The 20245-nt window shown below is 39.8% G+C and overlaps 1 protein-coding gene across 2 annotated transcripts; it reads left to right on the forward strand.

The window, feature by feature from the left end:
* The first annotated feature begins 3719 nt into the window (after nt 1-3719).
* On the forward strand, nt 3720-20073 carry LOC133109558 (myosin heavy chain, fast skeletal muscle-like). Of its 2 annotated transcripts, XM_061218925.1 has the most exons (39): nt 3720-3938; nt 4571-4714; nt 4808-4964; nt 6239-6266; nt 6452-6557; nt 6645-6737; nt 6851-6914; nt 7003-7101; nt 7196-7299; nt 8179-8317; nt 8862-8980; nt 9142-9291; nt 9401-9571; nt 9656-9962; nt 10273-10343; nt 11353-11440; nt 11663-11780; nt 12118-12241; nt 12340-12476; nt 12810-13065; nt 13164-13406; nt 13495-13671; nt 13852-13997; nt 14079-14169; nt 14259-14648; nt 14742-14868; nt 14953-15071; nt 16011-16207; nt 16297-16480; nt 16594-16759; nt 16987-17111; nt 17304-17612; nt 17699-17902; nt 17989-18114; nt 18333-18503; nt 18684-18788; nt 18876-18971; nt 19559-19690; nt 19948-20073. In XM_061218925.1, exons 1-39 carry the CDS (start codon nt 3732-3734, stop codon nt 19966-19968), a joined length of 5811 nt encoding a protein of 1936 aa, XP_061074909.1. In that variant the 5' UTR covers nt 3720-3731; the 3' UTR covers nt 19969-20073. The 2 variants fall into 2 exon arrangements, with proteins under 2 accessions (XP_061074909.1, XP_061074908.1); XM_061218924.1 differs by having other exon boundaries at nt 18684-18971.
* The last annotated feature ends 172 nt before the right edge of the window (nt 20074-20245 follow it).

The raw sequence follows: 20245 nt of genomic DNA on the forward strand, positions 1-20245 counted from the left end.
GAAAATATTGGCGGTCACTGAGAAAGCACGTTACTGTATTGCATTTAATTAATTTAGTTAGTTTAATTCATAAATGTATTAAAGAAATGAATAGATCTGCCATAGACTGAGCCTGACAATAATTGTTCCTGGTTTCCTGCACCAAGGAAGCGATTGAGTACACCTGACTAATCAGAAAGAGCTGAGAAGCCAACTGTCCAATTACCTTTGGTCCCCTAAAATGAAGAGAATATGTATGTAAAGGGATGTAGCCTAATTTCTACAGAGATCACCCGATATGGATGTAAATACCCTTAAAGGCGACAGTCTGCACATATGCGTTGTTTCACTTCACAGAACAAAAATTCAGTAGAGCCAAAAGAACAGAAATTGTACCACTCTCCAAATACTTACAGACTGCACTGTATACACTGACTCTCCCTCTCAACCTCCCTCTCCTTGATCTACCTCCATCTGGCAGCAGCAGGTCCAGAAAAACAATAATGGCATCTAGTATACTAATACACTCACTGAGCACTTCATTAGGCATTTATTAGACTTATCTAGACTTATTAAGTCTTCTGCTGCTGTAGCCTTTCCACTTCGAGGTTTGACACATCTAGTATCTTTGTTGTACAGGTAGCAATTGAAATTGTACTTCCCTCTAGGTTCTGCCAAATGGCACTAGTGTAATGTAATGTGTGTTCAGAGATGCTCTTCTGCATACCTCTGTTGTAATGTATGGTTATTTGCATTATTCTCACCTTCCTGTCAGCTTTGACCAGCCTGGCCATTCTCCTCTGACCTCTCTCATTAACAACATGTTTCTACCCACGGAACTGCTGCTCACTGGATGTTTTTCTTCTTATTTTGTTTCCGCACCATTCTCTGCAAACAGAGGCTGCCACAAGATTGGCTAATTAGATAATCGCATGAATGAGTAGGCGTACTAAAGTAAAGTGCTCAGTGAGTGTATATTAATTGAGGTCCACTGATTGAAGTTTCCGTGGAACACCCGACCCCCATCAACAAGTCAAACACATCCCACAATTTCACATGCCATTTATCATTCAAAATCTCATCTGCTCCTTACTTACAAGCATACTGAATAATAATAATAATGATAATAATAATAATACTACAATACATGAGCATCTGTGAGGACGAAATCATCGACCATTGGTCCCTCCAGGTCTGGTGGTGCTTGTGAGCCTTCTGCATGTGCCCTGCAGTGCCCCGGTGGATCTGCAGCTGTTGGTCCCGCACCTGCGGGTCCCATCAGCACTGCGACCTCTCCATGCGCCGGCCCGCCTGCGGTGGCTGATCCAGCTGACCCTCCGCCTACGTTTCGGTGTGCCCACAGAAACGGGGCGAGGTGTCCCTCCGCACGGCCATCTGCACTCACACTGGGGGAATGCCAGAGGCAGCAAAGTGACCCAGGTCTGACAGCCAGACTCCCCCAGGTCTGATCTACAGTACTGCACAGAGGCACCCTATACTTTATTATGTATATGTTTTATTTTGTGTGTGTGTGTGTGTGTGTGTGTGTTAGTATAAAAGAACACATTTTAGATTTCCAAATATTCATTTTCCGAAAGATAAAATTTTGCAGAGACATTTTTGTATTTAATGAAAAAAAGTAACATATTACTGTAAGACTACTTTTTACATAAAAACTTGATCAATGCGGTCTGAGATCAGAAGCAAGGAGCCAACCAAAGTCTGCAGAAGACATGCTTGGAACAACCTCCCTGCTGATTGTCTCATTAAACTGCAGGACAGCGTTTGCTATCTCAGAGAAAAAAATATTGATTTGATTTAGTTTTTAACTATTCTGCCAAATTACTTAAAATGTCATGTAAAATGTATAGTATGTTTATTTAGGACCTTTCATTGAATTATTTTTGAAAGAATCTTATACGGCTGTGCGGATCTTATTGTGGCTACACCAGGGATCGAACCACCAACCTCGTGGGTCTCAGTCATGCACCTTAACCACTACACTACAGGCCGCCCACATTCAGCTCAGCTGTCCACTCTGCTACTGCTCTTGACCTTTCCCATTTTTATTTCTTTTAAAAAATGTACGACGTGCGAGACCTGAAACATTATACCAGTGACATTTAGGCGCTTCCCCACAGCTAAACTTGGCTCTTGCCCAAAGATGGCACAGTTCCAACTTGAGACCATAACATATTACATTAAAGTGGTATGATATCTATGTCAACAATACAGTAATGTAACTATCAACTTCATTCATAAACATTCATAAACTGCCCACTAGAGCATTCATTGTTATAACCATTTTTTGACTATAGTTTGACTATAGTTTTTATATTTGTATTTTAATAACACTGGAAATAAATAGTATCATGTTTTCTTTTTTTTTTCTTTTTTTTGCTAACTTCTTTCCTTTGTATTACTTTTTCTATAATAAAATGCCATTTAAATAAATAAATAAATAATAATATTGTGGATTAAGACATTATGGAATCTTAATTGCTTTTTATTTATAATGTTACAACAAAGCAGACCCTAAGCTGGTATTCAGACCCTAAGCTGGTAATAAGACTTGGGATTCAATCAGTGAAATATTTGGGATTCAGTCGGTGGTATGAAATTTGCAAATGCATTTTTAATGTGTCCATACGCTCAATATAGAATCCCAAGTATGACTTGAACCAAAGGAAGCGAGTAAGATCCTTGTCTTGCTAAATGTCCAAACACATACTGTAAATATTTATGATTTACTATTGGCTGAAATGTCACTGCTCCTCGTACAGAGGAAACATAATTGGTTCGAGGACACAAATGCATGACCAAATACAGCAGGCATTTCTGCAGACTGGACATAAATATCCCTATAAAAGGCAGCCTCTGGCTCCCCTAGGGACCAACTGGCACCAGCAAAGGTAAGTGACTGTGATATTACAAGCTGAAACTTTCAGATCTACTGGGATAATAAACAACAAACTATAATTTTACATTCATGAACGTTATGATAGAAAGTGTTAATTGATATTCTTATTTCAGTATCCAACGACCACCAGTGACCACCTCTCTCTGTTGGCATCAAAGGAGGTAAATATAGATACTTGTATGTACAAGTTGTGATGCCACAAATGCGATCAGAACATTTGAGGAAATACTTCGTTTTACAAATGAAAATAGGGATACTTGCACTACACAAATCCCTTTTCCCCCATATTCACCTGTCTGACACAACATACAGTCTTTCTCTTTCTTAGAATGAAGGTTTCAAAAAGAAAACCTCAGTAAACATGACATTAGTACACCTTTTAGTAGTTACGTTTCTTCCACTAACACATTAATCAGCTGTATTTTAATTGTACCCATTCATCCAGTAATACTTTGTCCATATCCATGCACCTTCTCAGAGTACAGGATTCAATCTTTGGGTGTGTGGCTATTCTTTCATATACTCCAATAACTGTGGTGAGCAACCAGAATACAGAGTTCTTTTTATATTTTACGACCGTTGGCATTCAGCCTCTACAGAACTGAGCAAAATTACCTCGTCTTCTTGATAACTGATAACTGACACATATCCGTAGTTAACTGGAAAAGAGTCATTATTGGACATTAGCGATCAGACTATTTAAATATCGACAAACATTGTGATTTATTATGATTTTTTTTGTTGTTCAATCTGTTCAACTGTTGAACGTCAACAATGAAGAGATTCATATTAAAATGTCAGAGGATTGCTTTCCTTTCAGTAAACTGCCATCATGAGTACGGACGCGGAGATGGCGGTCTTCGGGCCGGCAGCCATTTACCTCCGGAAGCCTGAGAAGGAGAGAATCGAGGCCCAGAACACACCCTTTGATGCCAAAACGGCCTACTTTGTGGCTGAGGCCAAGGAGATGTACCTGAAGGGGAAACTCATTGGCAGGGAGGGGGACAAAGCCACCGTTGAAACTCTGGAAGGGCATCAAGTAAGTGCAACCAAGCATTCATTGTTGAATGTTGAAAACGTTGAGAGATATTATGAGCATTTGGGAGAGAGGGCCATTCTGATCTTTGTGCAAAACGTTGAAAAAGAAAAGTCAAAATACAGCCATTTCCATTTTCAGTGAGATGCCATCTTTTTCAATCTTTAACATTGTTTGCACCATCTTTATACACTGGAAAAAATGCTTAATTGGATAAATTAACCGAACCAAAGATGTTATATGACAGGTTAGGTTAATTGGAGAGTCTAAATTGGCCGTACTTTAAGGAATTTTACGGAAAGTGTGGCTTCTTTCAGTGTAATGCTTTTTGCATCCAGTCATAATAAGGAGCTTGAAGGCCAATTGTATATTCTGCTTCTGGTTTTGCATCCCATTTGGTTTATGGCTTGACTCGCAGTAATTCTAAAGTGTCTTTTTTTCTAGGTTCAACTGTACATATTAATCAACCTACCATTCAAACTTTGTATTTGCTTCTCTGAGTATAGCAGTGAATTACAGCAATAATATCAGTAAAAAGATTGCATGCACTTGTACTGAACTGTTCAACATCAAGTAGCTGGAAGCCATTTTGTACCAGCATCCTGAACATGAATTGTTTTTTTTGTATTTGATAGAAAATAACAGTCAAGGAGGATGACATCCACCCAATGAATCCTCCCAAATACGACAAGATTGAGGACATGGCCATGATGACCCACCTCAACGAGCCCTGTGTGCTGTATAACCTCAAAGAGCGCTATGCAGCATGGATGATCTATGTGAGTTTTCCTCTAAAACACTTTAATACATTTACAAAATGCAAAGAAATGAATGTGTTCCTGCACATAATGTATCTACTGTCACTGTTTCAGACCTACTCTGGGCTGTTCTGCGTCACTGTGAATCCCTACAAGTGGCTCCCAGTGTACGATGCTGCTGTTGTGTCAGCATACAGAGGCAAAAAGAGAATTGAAGCCCCACCCCACATCTTCTCCATCTCTGACAATGCCTATCAGTTCATGCTCACTGGTAAGAATATCTTCTGGTACAAGTTTGTCATGTTACTCTAATATACTGGTATACAGTAGTATGGTTTTAATGCAACATAATTACCACAGAGCAATACAGTATTGCTCAACGTCTGTTCCAGAAAACGAGAGCAGTCATGCACATTATTCATCATGAGGATTAGTGCTATACCTGCCTGGCTGCCTCTGCGTTCTTGTTTGTATAAATTCTACAAACAGTGATACAGTTATTGACCCAGGGATATTGATCAAGGGTCTGTGTGTTATGCAGTTTGAATGCCTGATGCAGAGGTAGTAGATTTCAGGAGGCAAAGGGCATTCAAACTGCATAATGTACAGCCCCAAGATTATTATCTTGCTAACACTGGTTTATGAACAAAGAGCATAATTGTAATCTAAACATTTGTTTAAAACGTTACTGCATTAATGTTACTACTGTTCTGTAGAAACGCTAATTAAGTATTCCAGCAAATATCCCAAATCATATAACACTTAGCAATGAATGCATCTTTCTTGTCCCTTCAGTCCCAGATAGGTTAGATGAGCAAGCTTTATGCTAGATTAACTCTGACTCACGTTACCTAGCTAACCTTGCTGAAAAAAACAGCTCAAGAAAAAAACAGCCTATCAAAAAAGATTGAATGTCAGTTGAATCCGGGTCCACTCGCAACAGCAGCACAGCAGTGCCAATATCTCATTATACGTATTCAACCATGCCGTTGTATAAAGGAGCATTTTTTTAGACGTATTAAGTCTTCCGCTGCTGTAGCCAATCCACTTGGAGGTTTGATGCGTTGTGTGTTCAGAGATGTTCTTCTGCATACCACTGTAATGTGTGGTTATTTGCGTTACTCTCACCTTCTGATGAGTGAATGATCACTGTGTGTCTGTAGGAAGGGATACAGTAAGGAATGGCCTGCATTTATTGGCATCGTAAACAAAGGGCTCTGCACATAGTCCTGCTCAGGAAGATCTCAGTCTCACCAGAAGAAAATAACCGAAGAAAGAGAATTGGTTGCTGGTTAACGTCTGTATTGTTTTACCTATTGGGTGGAATGGATAGGAATGACACTCTATAACTTGTACCTTATCTGACCCGTGTCCTGTAGTTGTTCCAGTGACGTTTTGGTACACACTTATTCTGCCGAATACACGTAATGGAATGGATTGAAATGGAATGGGAGAAATATTGTATTAATGTCACTGTCATTAATGTTTCAAACACGGGCTTTGAAATGTGATATAATGTCGAATGTTTTTTTTGTCCTGTTGCAGATCGTGAAAACCAGTCCATTCTGATCACGTATGTACCTCACACATTTGAAAATCAACTGAAATTTCTTTTTTTTTTTATGTATATTTAATGTATATTTCAAGTGTTTAACTTAATTTTTCTCAGGTAAAACCACTGCAATTATATTACTTGAGCACAACAAAATGTTTTTTTATTTTTTATTATTGTATCAAATTTGCTCTATTCCCCCACAGTGGAGAATCCGGTGCAGGGAAGACTGTGAACACAAAACGTGTCATCCAGTACTTTGCGACAATCGCAGTTGCTGGAGCAAAGAAAGCAGAAACTGGCAAAATACAGGTCAGAGGGAGTCTCTAGAAATGTGCAAATATCTTGGGAACATTAACTGTTGTTGCACATTTCTGAAGTGTCTGGTGTCTCCTGTAGGGATCACTGGAGGATCAAATCATTGCAGCAAACCCCCTGCTGGAGGCTTATGGTAATGCCAAGACCGTGAGGAATGACAACTCCTCCCGTTTTGTAAGTTTGAAGATATATTTAAAGTTCAAACTTCCTTACATTAACAGTGCTGAAATAATGCAGCATTTAATTCAAGCATTTAATCCCAAAATTTCATTTTGTTAATCTTTCAGGGAAAGTTCATCAGAATCCACTTTAGTACAACAGGAAAACTGGCTTCTGCTGATATTGAAACCTGTAAGTCTCTACCTGACACACTGAATCAGTTTAGCAAGGGATTCTACTGTAAAAACCTTTTTATGAAAATGCAATTTTCTTCCCACAGATTTGCTGGAAAAGTCAAGAGTAACATTCCAGCTGTCAGCTGAGCGCAGCTACCACATCTTCTACCAGCTTATGACAGGCCACAAACCTGAACTGCTAGGTGTGAAATCTGTCATTCTGCAACAGATTTAATTCTGTGACTACCACTTGCAATTTTCAGAAAAGTCTGTATAACTGATTATTGTCTCTTACAGAGGCTCTTCTCATTACCACCAACCCATACGACTACCATATGGTCAGCCAAGGAGAAATCACTGTCAAGAGTATTGATGACGTGGAGGAGTTCGTAGCCACAGATGTAAGTGATTTTTCTTCACCAAATCAATCACAAAAAGTACTGCTCAACACCAGTTTTACTGAAGTTATCATGCAGAACTTCAAAGATGTATCACTTGTTCACTCTCTCGGACTTATGCCAAAAGTAAAGATTTTTCCAATTTCAGATTTCACAGAAAATTCCTGAAAAGAAACATGAATTAATTTGGAGGGCAGTGGAAGCAGGTTGTTCAACTGCCAATTTCTGTGTTGCTTTCTTTCTAACTGGCTACAGATACAGTGGTGTGAAAAAGTGTTTGCCCCCTTCCTGATTTCTTATTTTTTTGCATGTTTGTCATACTTAAATGTTTCAGATCATCAAACAAATTTAAATATTAGTCAAACATTAGTCTGAAACATTTAAGTGTGACAAACATGCAAAAAAAATAAGAAATCAGGAAGGGGGCAAACACTTTTTCACACCACTGTAACCTGCAACATAAAAATTCAAATCACTCATCACTAATACAAATTCTGGGAAGAGAGGAATTGGTCTTAATTAAATCAAAATATTTCCTGAATTTTGTCTTTAAAATCAATGCAAGTGATTTTAATTATATGTTATTATATTTTATTGTACTACATTATACTATTATTATATTATTATATATTATTGTACATTAAGTTTTATTGTATTTCTTTGCAAATCCAGCTATTCTGTGTTTGTTAACCAAGCTGTGTTTGTAAAAAAAAAACATGACAATGACCCTTGCATTGAAAGTAAAACATGAGGGGCAAAGTTGATTAAATCCAGGTTCAGAACTGTTTGCCAATTAAAATGATGAAAGATGGTGCAGAGTCTTAATACATAAAATTCATAATCCCTGATAAATACTGGAGAACATTTTTTTTTTCATTGTAGACTGCCATTGATATCTTGGGCTTCAATGCTGATGAGAAGTTGGGCATCTACAAGCTGACTGGTGCTTGTTTGCATCACGGGAACATGAAGTTTAAGCAAAAACAGCGCGAGGAGCAGGCTGAACCAGATGGCACTGAGGGTAACTTTTAGACTGAAATAGTAGATGTTTTAAGGTCACAGCCCTTCAGAAATAATCCAATGACACAGAGACCACTATCACAAAGAATGAGTGCGAATTCCTAGCCACAACAACCAGTCTAATTTAATGGAGCACATTAGCTAACTTTGGGCATTTCCAATACAATCAATTTACAACTCAGTAGTGATATTTTCTCACAATAACTGAATTAGCTCAAGAGGTTTTGCTAATTCCAAATGACCAGATTTTCAATCCTCATTCAAAGTTAACATTGTTATTACTCTCCATGTTGCATATATTGACAAATGAAAATGGTTTCTTGGGTGCTATATTACCACATTCCAACAAACCTATAGCACAAATAACACCATATTTCAAATCTCATGGGCATTGCAGGCACAATTCAGAGGTGAATGTATTGCGGACTGTTTTGTTTGTTTTAGTATGAAAAATCTTCATATTTGTGAATGCAATATACATACTGCTGCATGTGTACAACTAAAATAACAATCAATGAAAAATGAATATTTTCTTTTAATTTCAGTGGCTGATAAGATTGCTTACCTCATGGGCCTGAACTCAGCTGATGTGCTGAAAGCTCTGTGCTACCCCAGAGTGAAGGTCGGAAATGAGTTTGTGACCAAGGGGCAGACTGTTCCACAGGTAATATTAGGCAATTTAAATATTATTTAGTAATACTTTAATGTATTAATACAATATATAATAGTATATCGTATTGTATATTATGTTAGCATAACTGTGCATTCATTAAAAAAATACCGAAATGTATTTAATAAATAAAACTATTCTTTTTACACTATTAGGTCAACAACTCTGTTATGGCTCTGTGCAAATCTGTCTATGAGAAAATGTTCTTGTGGATGGTCGTTCGCATCAATGAGATGTTGGACACAAAGCAACAGAGAAATTACTTCATTGGTGTCCTGGATATCGCTGGATTTGAAATCTTTGATGTGAGTGGCAGTGCCCTGTCATATTATCACTAAATCTTGTACATGAAATATCACAATATGAGGGCTTTAATCACATTTCATTAAAGTTTGTATCTTCTCAAAAATTCAGTTCAACAGCTTGGAGCAGCTGTGTATCAACTTCACCAATGAGAAACTGCAACAGTTTTTCAACCACCACATGTTTGTGCTGGAACAAGAGGAGTACAAGAAAGAGGGAATTGATTGGGAGTTCATTGATTTCGGTATGGACTTGGCTGCCTGCATTGAGCTCATTGAAAAGGTATGTAAGATGCCATTCATTATCAACATGTCCTACAATATTACCCCTGATGTCTCCTCATGGAAATAATTCTGCCTTCACCAGCCAATGGGCATCTTCTCCATCCTTGAAGAGGAGTGTATGTTCCCCAAGGCTTCCGACACAACCTTCAAGAACAAGCTCCATGACCAACATCTTGGCAAAACCGCTGCTTTCCAGAAGCCCAAACCTGCCAAAGGCAAGGCTGAGGCCCACTTCTCCCTGGTGCACTATGCAGGCACTGTGGACTACAACATCAACGGCTGGCTGGACAAGAACAAGGACCCTCTGAACGACTCTGTGGTCCAGCTGTACCAGAAGTCCTCAGTCAAACTGCTGGCTCTTCTGTATGCTGCCCACGCTGGAGCAGATGGTACGGCTGTGCTGATTTACATCATTGTCATATTATTTTTGGTACACTGTCACAATTTAACAGTTCATAGTCATTTTGTCAGGCTGAACTTCCTATATATAGTAGCAAAGGTCACTTTTTTTGTTGTTGTTGTTTACTTGGAAAATTGGCAGGTCACCTGTACTGCATTTGTAGCTTCTAAAAAAATGACCACGCAAAAATAAAATGCATATCTGTAGTTCTTAATGAAAATTTGTTTTCCAAGGGGTAACTGAAAATGCATTGTGAAAATGACTGTGATACTGATGTGCCACTTGTCTTGTACAAACAGATGCTGCAAAGGGCAAAAAGGCTGGCAAGAAGAAGGGTGGCTCCTTCCAGACTGTGTCTGCTCTCTTCAGGGTATGTATGAACTTGAACACATATGAATGCTGCTATTCGAGGCATATCCCTTTGAAGTGATTAACTTTATTTTCCTTTGACTCATGTTTGTGCAAATTGCATCGTGTGAAAAGTGGTATGATTGACGATGGAAGAGGGCACTTACCTGCCTGTGCTCTCCGAAATCACGGTTGCGGCAATGAGCTTTGATATGATTGGTCATTCCAAATTGGGCAGCGAAAGGGGGAAGCATTAAGGAAAAGGAAAATGGAAAATACAGCCAATAAAAACAACAATACCTACACAAGTAACGATATCTATACATAAGTGCCATTACGGTCTAAGGCTAATCACAGTGATTGTGAGTTGGGGAGGGAAAGGTGTAGCCTGAAGAGATGGGTCTTCAGTCTGCGCTTGAAGGAGGTCAGAGACTCTGCTGTTCTGACATTCATCGGGAGGTCATTCCACCACCGTGGGACCAGGACAGACATATGGCAATATGGCTGCTGTGTTTCTAAAGAAAAAGAACTTGCCAGGGTGCTGAATATGTTTTCATTTTGCCTGGAGATGAACTGTCTAACTGCTGCCTCATCTTGACATACTGTACATTTCTACTTATTAGATGCATTAGATCCATTATCATCATATATGGCTGTGTACCAAAAGCTGAAACCATGTCTCACTCTTATAATATAATAAGACATCAACCATAGCATTATCTTAGTATAAATTTGGGGCGGCCTGTAGCGTAGTGGTTAAGGTACATGACTGGGACCCGCAAGGTCGGTGGCCTGTAGCCACAATAAGATCCGCACAGCCGTTGGGCCCTTAAGCAAGGCCCTTAACCCTGCATTGTTCCAGGGGAGGATTGTCTGCTGCTTAGTCTAATCAACTGTACGTCACTCTGGATAATCTGCCAAATCTGCCAAATGCCAATAATGTAATGTAATGTAAATTCAACTACAATGAACAGATATCATCACAATGCTTCTTCTGAATTCCATTATTTTACCTCCTCTTCCTCTCACAGGAGAACTTGGGCAAGCTGATGACCAACCTGAAGAGCACACATCCTCACTTTGTGCGTTGCTTGATTCCTAATGAATCAAAGACACCCGGTAAGGACTGTACTTAAGGCCAATCCCACCCAATGAATGTACAAGTGACAGGAACTGATTCAAACAAGCCCCATCAGCTCAACTTGTCAAAAAAGAATCCAAGAAGCAGAATTGTCAAAATTCATGCAGCAGTAACTAACTACACTGCAGTGCGTTTACATTGTGCTTTGTATATCCTATGAAGTACTGTATGAATCCTAAACATATTCTCTTGTTTTCTAGGTCTGATGGAGAACTTCTTGGTGATCCACCAGCTGAGGTGTAATGGTGTGCTGGAAGGCATCAGAATCTGCAGAAAGGGCTTCCCCAGCAGAATCCTCTATGGTGACTTTAAGCAGAGGTGATTTTATGCAAGACTTTAATAAACCTGCATATAGACTACAGTGTCACCGGTTCAATAATCCATGACTTTAAGCAGAGGTAAATTATGCATGACCTGTGAGCAGGTTAATTGGGTCACTGTGGTATTTTAGTCACCTGAACAGTTCCATTAAACAAATGGGAACACAAACAGACATGTATAATGTTGATGGTGAACACATGAAATCAATGAATGAGTACATCAGAAAAGTCAATACATTAGTATGAGTGTAATTGGGCATAATAATCCACAAATCACTGTCAAGCAAGGACACATCATCAAAATGTTTCCTGCTAAAAATGGTCTTTTCTTTTAGATACAAAGTATTGAATGCCAGTGTCATCCCTGAGGGACAGTTCATTGACAACAAGAAAGCTTCTGAGAAGCTCCTGGGGTCCATTGATGTGGACCACAATCAGTACAAGTTTGGCCACACCAAGGTCAGAGCCTGCTGCATATTCATCATTGTACCAGTGAGGTATGCTCTATGAAGGTCATGTTATGTCTTGCCATTGAATATTTACAATATAATCTCCAGGTGTTCTTCAAAGCTGGTCTGCTGGGTACCCTGGAGGAGATGCGTGATGAGAAACTGGCAACGCTGGTGACTATGACTCAGGCCCTCTGCCGTGGCTACCTCATGAGAAGAGAGTTCGTCAAAATGATGGAAAGGAGGTACATATCATCATGCTTGTCTGTTGCACCCCAAAGTGATGTAGATTGATGTGTTGAGATTGTCTTAAGCTATATTATTAAACTAATATATTCAATTTTTCAACTAAAATTGAAAATAACTTTTGGAACCATGCAGAGCAGTTCTTTTTTTGAATAAGCTCAGTCAAAATGTTCTGCTGGAAATAAACTTGTAATAAAACCCCTTGCTAATTGCACATTCCATACTATTATTCACTGTAAAGTAAAAAAGGCAGTATAATTCCTGAAGAAGGTCTTAAAAAAGTATTTGCCTCAGTCTACAAGTTAATTAAAGGACATGATTATTTTTAACAGGGAGTCCATTTACTCCATCCAATACAACATGCGCTCATTCATGAATGTGAAACACTGGCCATGGATGAAGCTCTACTTCAAAATCAAGCCACTTCTCAAGAGTGCTGAAGCTGAGAAGGAGATGGCCAACATGAAGGAAGAGTTTGCCAAGTGCAAAGAGGATCTGGCAAAGGCATTAGCCAAGAAGAAGGAGCTTGAGGAGAAAATGGTCTCTCTGCTGCAGGAAAAGAATGACCTGCAGCTGACTATAGCATCTGTAAGTTGGCCATGTAATTCACATATCGCCATTACTGTGTTATCAGAAGTGGAAATCAATTTGCCTCCAGACTAAACGTTTAATTCAATTTATTCAAGGAAAGTGAGGGCCTTGCTGATGCAGAGGAAAGATGTGAGGGCCTCATCAAAGCAAAGATCCAGCTTGAAGCAAAATTCAAAGAAACATCTGAGAGACTGGAGGATGAGGAGGAAATCAATGCTGAGCTCACTGCCAAGAAGAGGAAACTGGAGGATGAATGTTCTGAGCTGAAGAAAGACATTGATGACTTAGAGCTCACCTTGGCCAAAGTGGAGAAGGAGAAACATGCCACAGAAAACAAGGTTTACACTGAAGCTATGAAAACTGAATATCTGTCTGTCTCCTGGGACTTGATATCTCCCTAACATGGTGTGAAAATCCTTATTTTAGGTGAAAAACCTGACTGAAGAGATGGCCTCTCAGGATGAGGCTATGGCTAAGGTGAGCAAGGAGAAGAAAGCCCTCCAAGAGGCACACCAGCAGACCCTGGATGATCTCCAAGCAGAGGAAGACAAAGTCAACACTCTGGGCAAAGCAAAGACCAAGCTTGAGCAGCAAGTGGATGATGTGAGTAAAAAAAACTGTTTTGACCAAAGGAGAAAACTTCTGGAGCAGAAGGAAAAACCAGAACCAAAATATTATCTATTGCTAAGAGGGGAAAAAAACAATTCCAATGAATGCCATTCATATTACATGTTGTTTATGAAAAAAACGAATTAATTATTTATTGTGTATTCCCTGCAATAGTTGGAAGGCTCTCTGGAACAGGAGAAGAAGATTCGCATGGACCTTGAGAGAGCCAAGAGAAAGCTTGAAGGTGATCTGAAACTGGCGCAGGAATCCATAATGGATCTGGAAAATGACAAGCAGCAGTCAGATGAAAAGATCAAGAAGTAAGGGAGGATTCAAATCAATACAATGACTGAAAATGTAATGATAAAGATTCTTATTTTTTCATGGTGTTCTCTCCACAGGAAGGACTTTGAGATGAGCCAGCTTCTCAGCAAGATTGAGGATGAACAAACTTTGGGTGCTCAGCTTCAGAAAAAGATTAAAGAACTCCAGGTACTCTGTCAAAGCCTCCAATTTTCATGTATTACACATGACAAAAGTTCCATGTATATCCTAAACCCTTTTTCTATTGTGTGCCACAGGCTCGTATTGAGGAGTTGGAGGAAGAAATTGAGGCTGAGCGTGCTGCTCGGGCCAAGGTTGAGAAGCAGAGGGCTGATCTCTCCAGGGAACTTGAGGAGATCAGTGAGAGGCTAGAAGAAGCGGGTGGTGCCACATCTGCTCAGATTGAGATGAACAAGAAGCGTGAAGCTGAGTTCCAGAAGCTGCGCCGTGATCTTGAAGAGTCCACCCTGCAACATGAAGCCACCGCTTCCGCCCTCCGCAAGAAGCAGGCCGACAGTGTGGCAGAGCTGGGAGAACAAATCGACAACCTTCAGCGCGTCAAGCAGAAACTGGAGAAGGAGAAGAGTGAATACAAAATGGAGATTGATGACCTGGCCAGTAACATGGAGGCTGTTGCTAAATCAAAGGTACAAAAGATGTTTAATGCATTACTTTTGAAAGCATATGAACCTTTGCATCACTAAGCCTGAAGAACATCCAATGAACATTTTGTCCAACAGGGAAACCTTGAGAAAATGTGTCGTACCCTTGAAGACCAACTGAGTGAACTCAAGGCAAAATATGATGAGAATGGACGACAGCTGAATGATGTTAGTTCACAAAAAGCAAGACTTCTTACTGAACATGGTAAATCCAGATAAATAATTTGAAATTGCATTACTTCATATAATAAATTCATCATGATGTGCTACAATGCCGTGCTTTTCTTAGGTGAATTGGGTCGCCAGGTGGAGGAGAAAGAATCTCTTGTTTCCCAGCTGACAAGAACCAAACAAGCCTACACACAGCAGATTGAAGAGCTCAAGAGGCACCATGAAGAGGAGGCCAAGGTAATTGGTTCAAAAACATGACATTAATACCACAGTTTCTTTTGGTTCGCGTCTATGGGGGTTTAGACAAAGGCATGTGATGAGATACATTGTGAGAAATGTTTTGTAAAATGGGCAAGAAAAATACATTTTACGTTAAATTGATTCTGATGGCACATCGTTAATAAGGTATGGTATTAATAAGGTAATAGTTAACTAGCTGCCATAACTCATTTTTCTGTGTAGCGAATGTTAGAGTTAGCTGGCCCTCTAGTATGCTGACCTAGCTGGTCTCTTTTTGGTCATCCATGCTTTATGGTATCTGAAACATTTTCACAATTTGAGTGCTTGCCACTTTGAACAATCAGTGAGACTGGCTGCTGCAAGCCTATTGACCATGTGCTATACAATATCATATTGCTACTACCTGCACGTGGTGAATATAATGCTCTCATGTCAGCTCTCATGTAGATTAGCCTGATCATGTTAGCATTGTGTCTCCCCATGTTAAGTCTATGGTAAATTCATCATCAAAACTTAATCTTAACTTAATTTTGAGGTCTAAATCAAATTTAATAAAATGTTGTCACGTTTGCCTCTGAATCTCTGACAGAATGAGCGGTTATGTGTTGGGATCTGTTGGATATAAATTATGAGTTATTTTTCAGCAAAAATGTTTTATTGTTTTTTAATGTAATTTTTCATTCTTTAACACAGAAATGGCACAACATAGCTATACCAAAATCAGTAGTTGGTGAGCCCATTGCCATTGTAGTAGACTTGCAAAATGGCATTGAGACGAGTGAGATACTGAGGTTCAAATTTTGATATTTTCAATGGAAGAGCCAACCAACACAAACACATAATGAACGCAAATTAAATGTACTGTACTGTACTATAACAGACTGGCTACTATATCCATGAAATAATTTGTATTCTAATTCCTACATTGACTTTAAGGCCAAGAACGCCCTGGCCCACGCTTTGCAGTCAGCCCGCCATGACTGTGACCTGCTGAGGGAGCAGTATGAGGAGGAGCAGGAGGCCAAGGCTGAGCTGCAGCGTGGAATGTCCAAGGCCAACAGTGAGGTGGCTCAGTGGAGATCCAAATATGAGACTGATGCCATCCAGCGCACTGAGGAGCTGGAGGAGGCCAAGTAACTAAACAGTTTTATATTATAGAACCACTGCATATCACACAATCAGAAAGAGTCTTGCAAACCAAATGAAATGCCACTCTCTACAGGAAGAAGCTTGCACAGCGTCTGCAGGAGGCAGAGGAGTCCATTGAGGCTGTCAACTCCAAGTGTGCCTCTCTGGAGAAGACCAAGCAGAGGCTGCAGGGTGAAGTGGAGGATCTCATGATTGATGTGGAGAGAGCAAATGCCCTGGCTGCCAACCTTGACAAGAAACAGAGGAACTTTGATAAGGTAAATCTAACCAGAGCTGGGCTCATTAACAACTGTGTTGTATGTCACTATCAGGTTCAAAATGAAGGCCAGCTGGAAGTGGTATTAATGGCTGAGCTTACTCTTGTATTCAGGTTCTCGCGGAATCAAAGCAGAAGTTTGATGAAAGCCAGGCAGAGCTGGAGGGAGCTCAGAAAGAGGCCCGTTCTCTCAGCACTGAGATCTTCAAGATGAAGAACTCCTATGAAGAGGCTCTGGACCAACTGGAGACACTGAAGAGAGAGCATAAGAATCTGCAGCGTACGTGCACTTTTTGATACAGAGTATCTTGAGTTAAGAGACTTACATTTGAAAATGATATACTCAAAAAAGTAAACACTCTGGTGACTTGGCTCTCAAAGCAACATCCAGGGGATGGATGAAGTCTAAATAGAACAGATAACCTTGGTAAATTCTGTGTATGTTATATATGTTACAGGAATAGTTATTACAATAATTAAATTGTTTTTACAAATATCTCCTTGTAGAAGAAATTTCGGATCTGACTGAACAACTTGGAGAGACTGGAAAGACCATTCATGAGCTGGACAAGGCAAAGAAGATAGTGGAGAATGAGAAAGCAGAAATCCAGACAGCCTTAGAAGAAGCAGAGGTAATCACACCTCAATGAATGGATAAAATAGTACATTTGAAGTATATATGCTGATAACATGCCAGATTAATATGCAAATTCTAATTATTTGTATGTATACTGTACATATCTTTTAGTTTGTTCAATTGGACTGGCAGAATTTTTACTTTGGTTTTTCTATCATAAAAAGCTACATTTATCTATGTTCAACAGGGAACACTGGAGCATGAAGAGGCCAAGATTCTCCGTGTCCAGCTTGAGCTCAGTCAGATCAAGGGTGAAATTGACAGGAAGTTAGCAGAGAAGGATGAGGAGATGGACCAGTTCAAGAGGAACAGCCAGAGGGTGGTTGAGACCATGCAGACCACCCTTGATGCTGAGGTGAGGAGCAGGAATGATGCCCTGAGAGTCAAGAAGAAGATGGAGGGAGACCTCAATGAGATGGAGATTCAGCTGAGCCATGCCAACCGCCAGGCAGCTGAAGCCCAGAAGCAACTGAAGAATGTCCAAGGACAGCTCAAGGTATGTTTCTAAAGTACCTGTGCTAAGCTCCTACGTGCTTTCCTCAGGCTTTCATACACAATTAACTTAATTAATCTCTCTGTCAGGATGCCCAACTGCACCTTGACGATGCGATCAGAGGACAGGAGGACATGAAGGAACAGTTTGCCATGGTGGAGCGCAGGAACGGCCTGATGGTGGCTGAGATTGAAGAACTGAGGGTTGCTCTGGAACAGACAGAGAGGGGCCGCAAAGTGGCCGAGCAGGAGCTGGTCGATGCAAGCGAGCGCGTGGGACTGCTGTACTCCCAAGTGAGTCAATAAGGCATTCCTTTATTATTTTAGGGAGAATTACAACATAATGACATGCCAACCTAAAAATATCCCATTTTGTTCAGAACACCAGCCTTTTAAATACAAAGAAGAAGCTGGAAGCTGATTTCCTTCAGATTCAAAGCGAAGTTGATGACACCATCCAGGAAGCAAGAAATGCTGAGGAGAAAGCCAAGAAGGCCATCACAGACGTGAGTGATACTGGTCTGATCTAGAAAAGCTTTGTTTGAATGAGCTAGTACTCTTGTAATTAGTAAGAGATTAGTGTTGTTTATGTATTGCATTTTCATACAAACCTACAAACCATGTAAATGCAATCAGAAAGTTACCCTCATGACAATGTGTGAAATGACTAATTCCAAGAAACAGTGTTTGTTTGTTTTTTAACCTTATTGTATGAAAACTGCAGGCTGCCATGATGGCAGAGGAGCTGAAGAAGGAGCAGGACACCAGCGCTCATCTGGAAAGGATGAAGAAGAACCTGGAGGTTACAGTCAAGGACCTGCAGCACCGTCTGGATGAGGCTGAGAATCTGGCCATGAAGGGTGGAAAGAAACAGCTCCAGAAACTGGAAGCCAGGGTAATTTACTTGTTTGAGTACATATTGCATTAAAGAACATTTTGATTAATGTGCCCTCGAACATTGAAACAGGCACATGCAGATGACAGAAGTTACACTGGAATAAAAAGGATGCCCATTAAAAGTCAACTAGGATCTTGTACCTGCTAGCATTGTGGTCAAATCTATGTCATGTTCTAGGTGCGCGAGCTGGAAGGTGAGTTTGATGCAGAACAGAAACGTGGAGCCGATGCCATCAAAGGTGTCCGTAAATATGAGAGGAAGGTCAAGGAGCTCACGTACCAGGTATGGTTTCATATATCTTTATTACAATGGTGTACTGCGCCAAGACCATGCATGGCACCTCTTCTAAAACATCTGTACCCTCTGCAGACTGAGGAGGACAAGAAGAATGTGACCAGACTGCAGGACCTGGTGGACAAACTGCAGCTCAAAGTGAAAGCATACAAGAGGCAGGCTGAGGAATCTGTAAGTAACATATTCAATAAAAAGATTCTCATGGGCAAAGTGTGCACAGTAAAACTCTACCTTAGTCCTCCCTCCTGATTTCGCCCGCCCCCCCTTTCTGCTATCCCTATCCTCCTTGACTAAAAAAAAAACAAAAATTATGATGATGACGACTATATGTTTAGAACAGCATTCCATGTGTATTTTCCTAGTTATGGATGTGATGCTTTGACTTGTGGAAGAACCTATGCACTTGTAAGTCGCTTTGGATTGAAAGCGTCTACCAAATGACAAAAATGTAAATGTAATGTAAATGTAAAACAGGAAAAAAACAAGACTACCATCAATATGAAAATGTAAATATGAATAATTGATTAAATTAAATGAAAATGAAAATATTATGTGGACATGTACAGTCAGTGAGCACTGAGCATGCAAGGGCAGAATTGTGTATGCTACCATGTTCAAACGATTTGTCAGTATGTAACTCTGAGGTTCATATCTCTAAAGGTAAATGATAACAGTTTCTCACGGTAGTTTAATAGCATAGCTGTTGATTTGCTCTGCTGTAATGGTATCGAATGTTCTTCTGTAATGTTTTTTCACAGGAGGAACAAGCCAACACTCACCTGTCCAGGTACAGGAAGGTGCAGCACGAGTTGGAGGAATCCCAGGAGCGTGCGGACATCGCTGAGTCCCAGGTCAACAAGCTGAGAGCCAAGAGCCGTGATGTCGGCAAGGTACTTTCTACTACTGTTAATACTATTTTTAATTTTTAATACCTCTGCTATACTGTATGTCTTTCATACCAGTATGTGGAACTGTATAATAATAATAATAATAATAATAATAATAATAATAATAATAATAATAATAATAATAATTAGTATAAAATAAATACCAATGCTTTGTTGCTTTGAGTTAGGGCTGCAAAAATGCACATTGTTTCTTTGAAATTATGATTATTATTCTAAAAGCTTGTTTACTTCTCCTTTAGCCGAAGGAAGCCGCAGAATGAGGGATGAAACCCAGACAAGACTGAGTCACAAGCGCTCATACAATATGAACTTCTTGTGAAATGTTCTCTTGTTAGCCGTCTGTCAATAAAGTGAGTTCAGCCTGACTTTGTTTGTGATTCTGGTTCTCTTTCGTAAAACAAAACTAAAATGTGTCCAACATAATAAAAATAATCTCAATAATAACACCGTATTCTCAAATTTTACTTAATATAGTTTATCTCAAAACATGTCACTTTGTCAACTATCAGCATGGGAAACCATCAGACATCAGCCATC

The sequence above is a fragment of the Conger conger genome, chromosome 14, assembly GCF_963514075.1.
Source record: "Conger conger chromosome 14, fConCon1.1, whole genome shotgun sequence".
Taxonomy (NCBI): Eukaryota; Metazoa; Chordata; class Actinopteri; order Anguilliformes; family Congridae; genus Conger; species Conger conger.

Bases quoted from the DNA above. Each gene is read 5' to 3' on its own strand.
- LOC133109558 (XM_061218924.1), top strand. From the start codon at position 3,732: ATGAGTACGGACGCGGAGATGGCGGTCTTCGGGCCGGCAGCCATTTAC. The intron at 11,441-11,662 runs GTAAGGACTGTA...CTTGTTTTCTAG, and splicing joins TAATGAATCAAAGACACCCG to GTCTGATGGAGAACTTCTTG. The intron at 12,477-12,809 runs GTACATATCATC...TATTTTTAACAG, and splicing joins GTCAAAATGATGGAAAGGAG to GGAGTCCATTTACTCCATCC.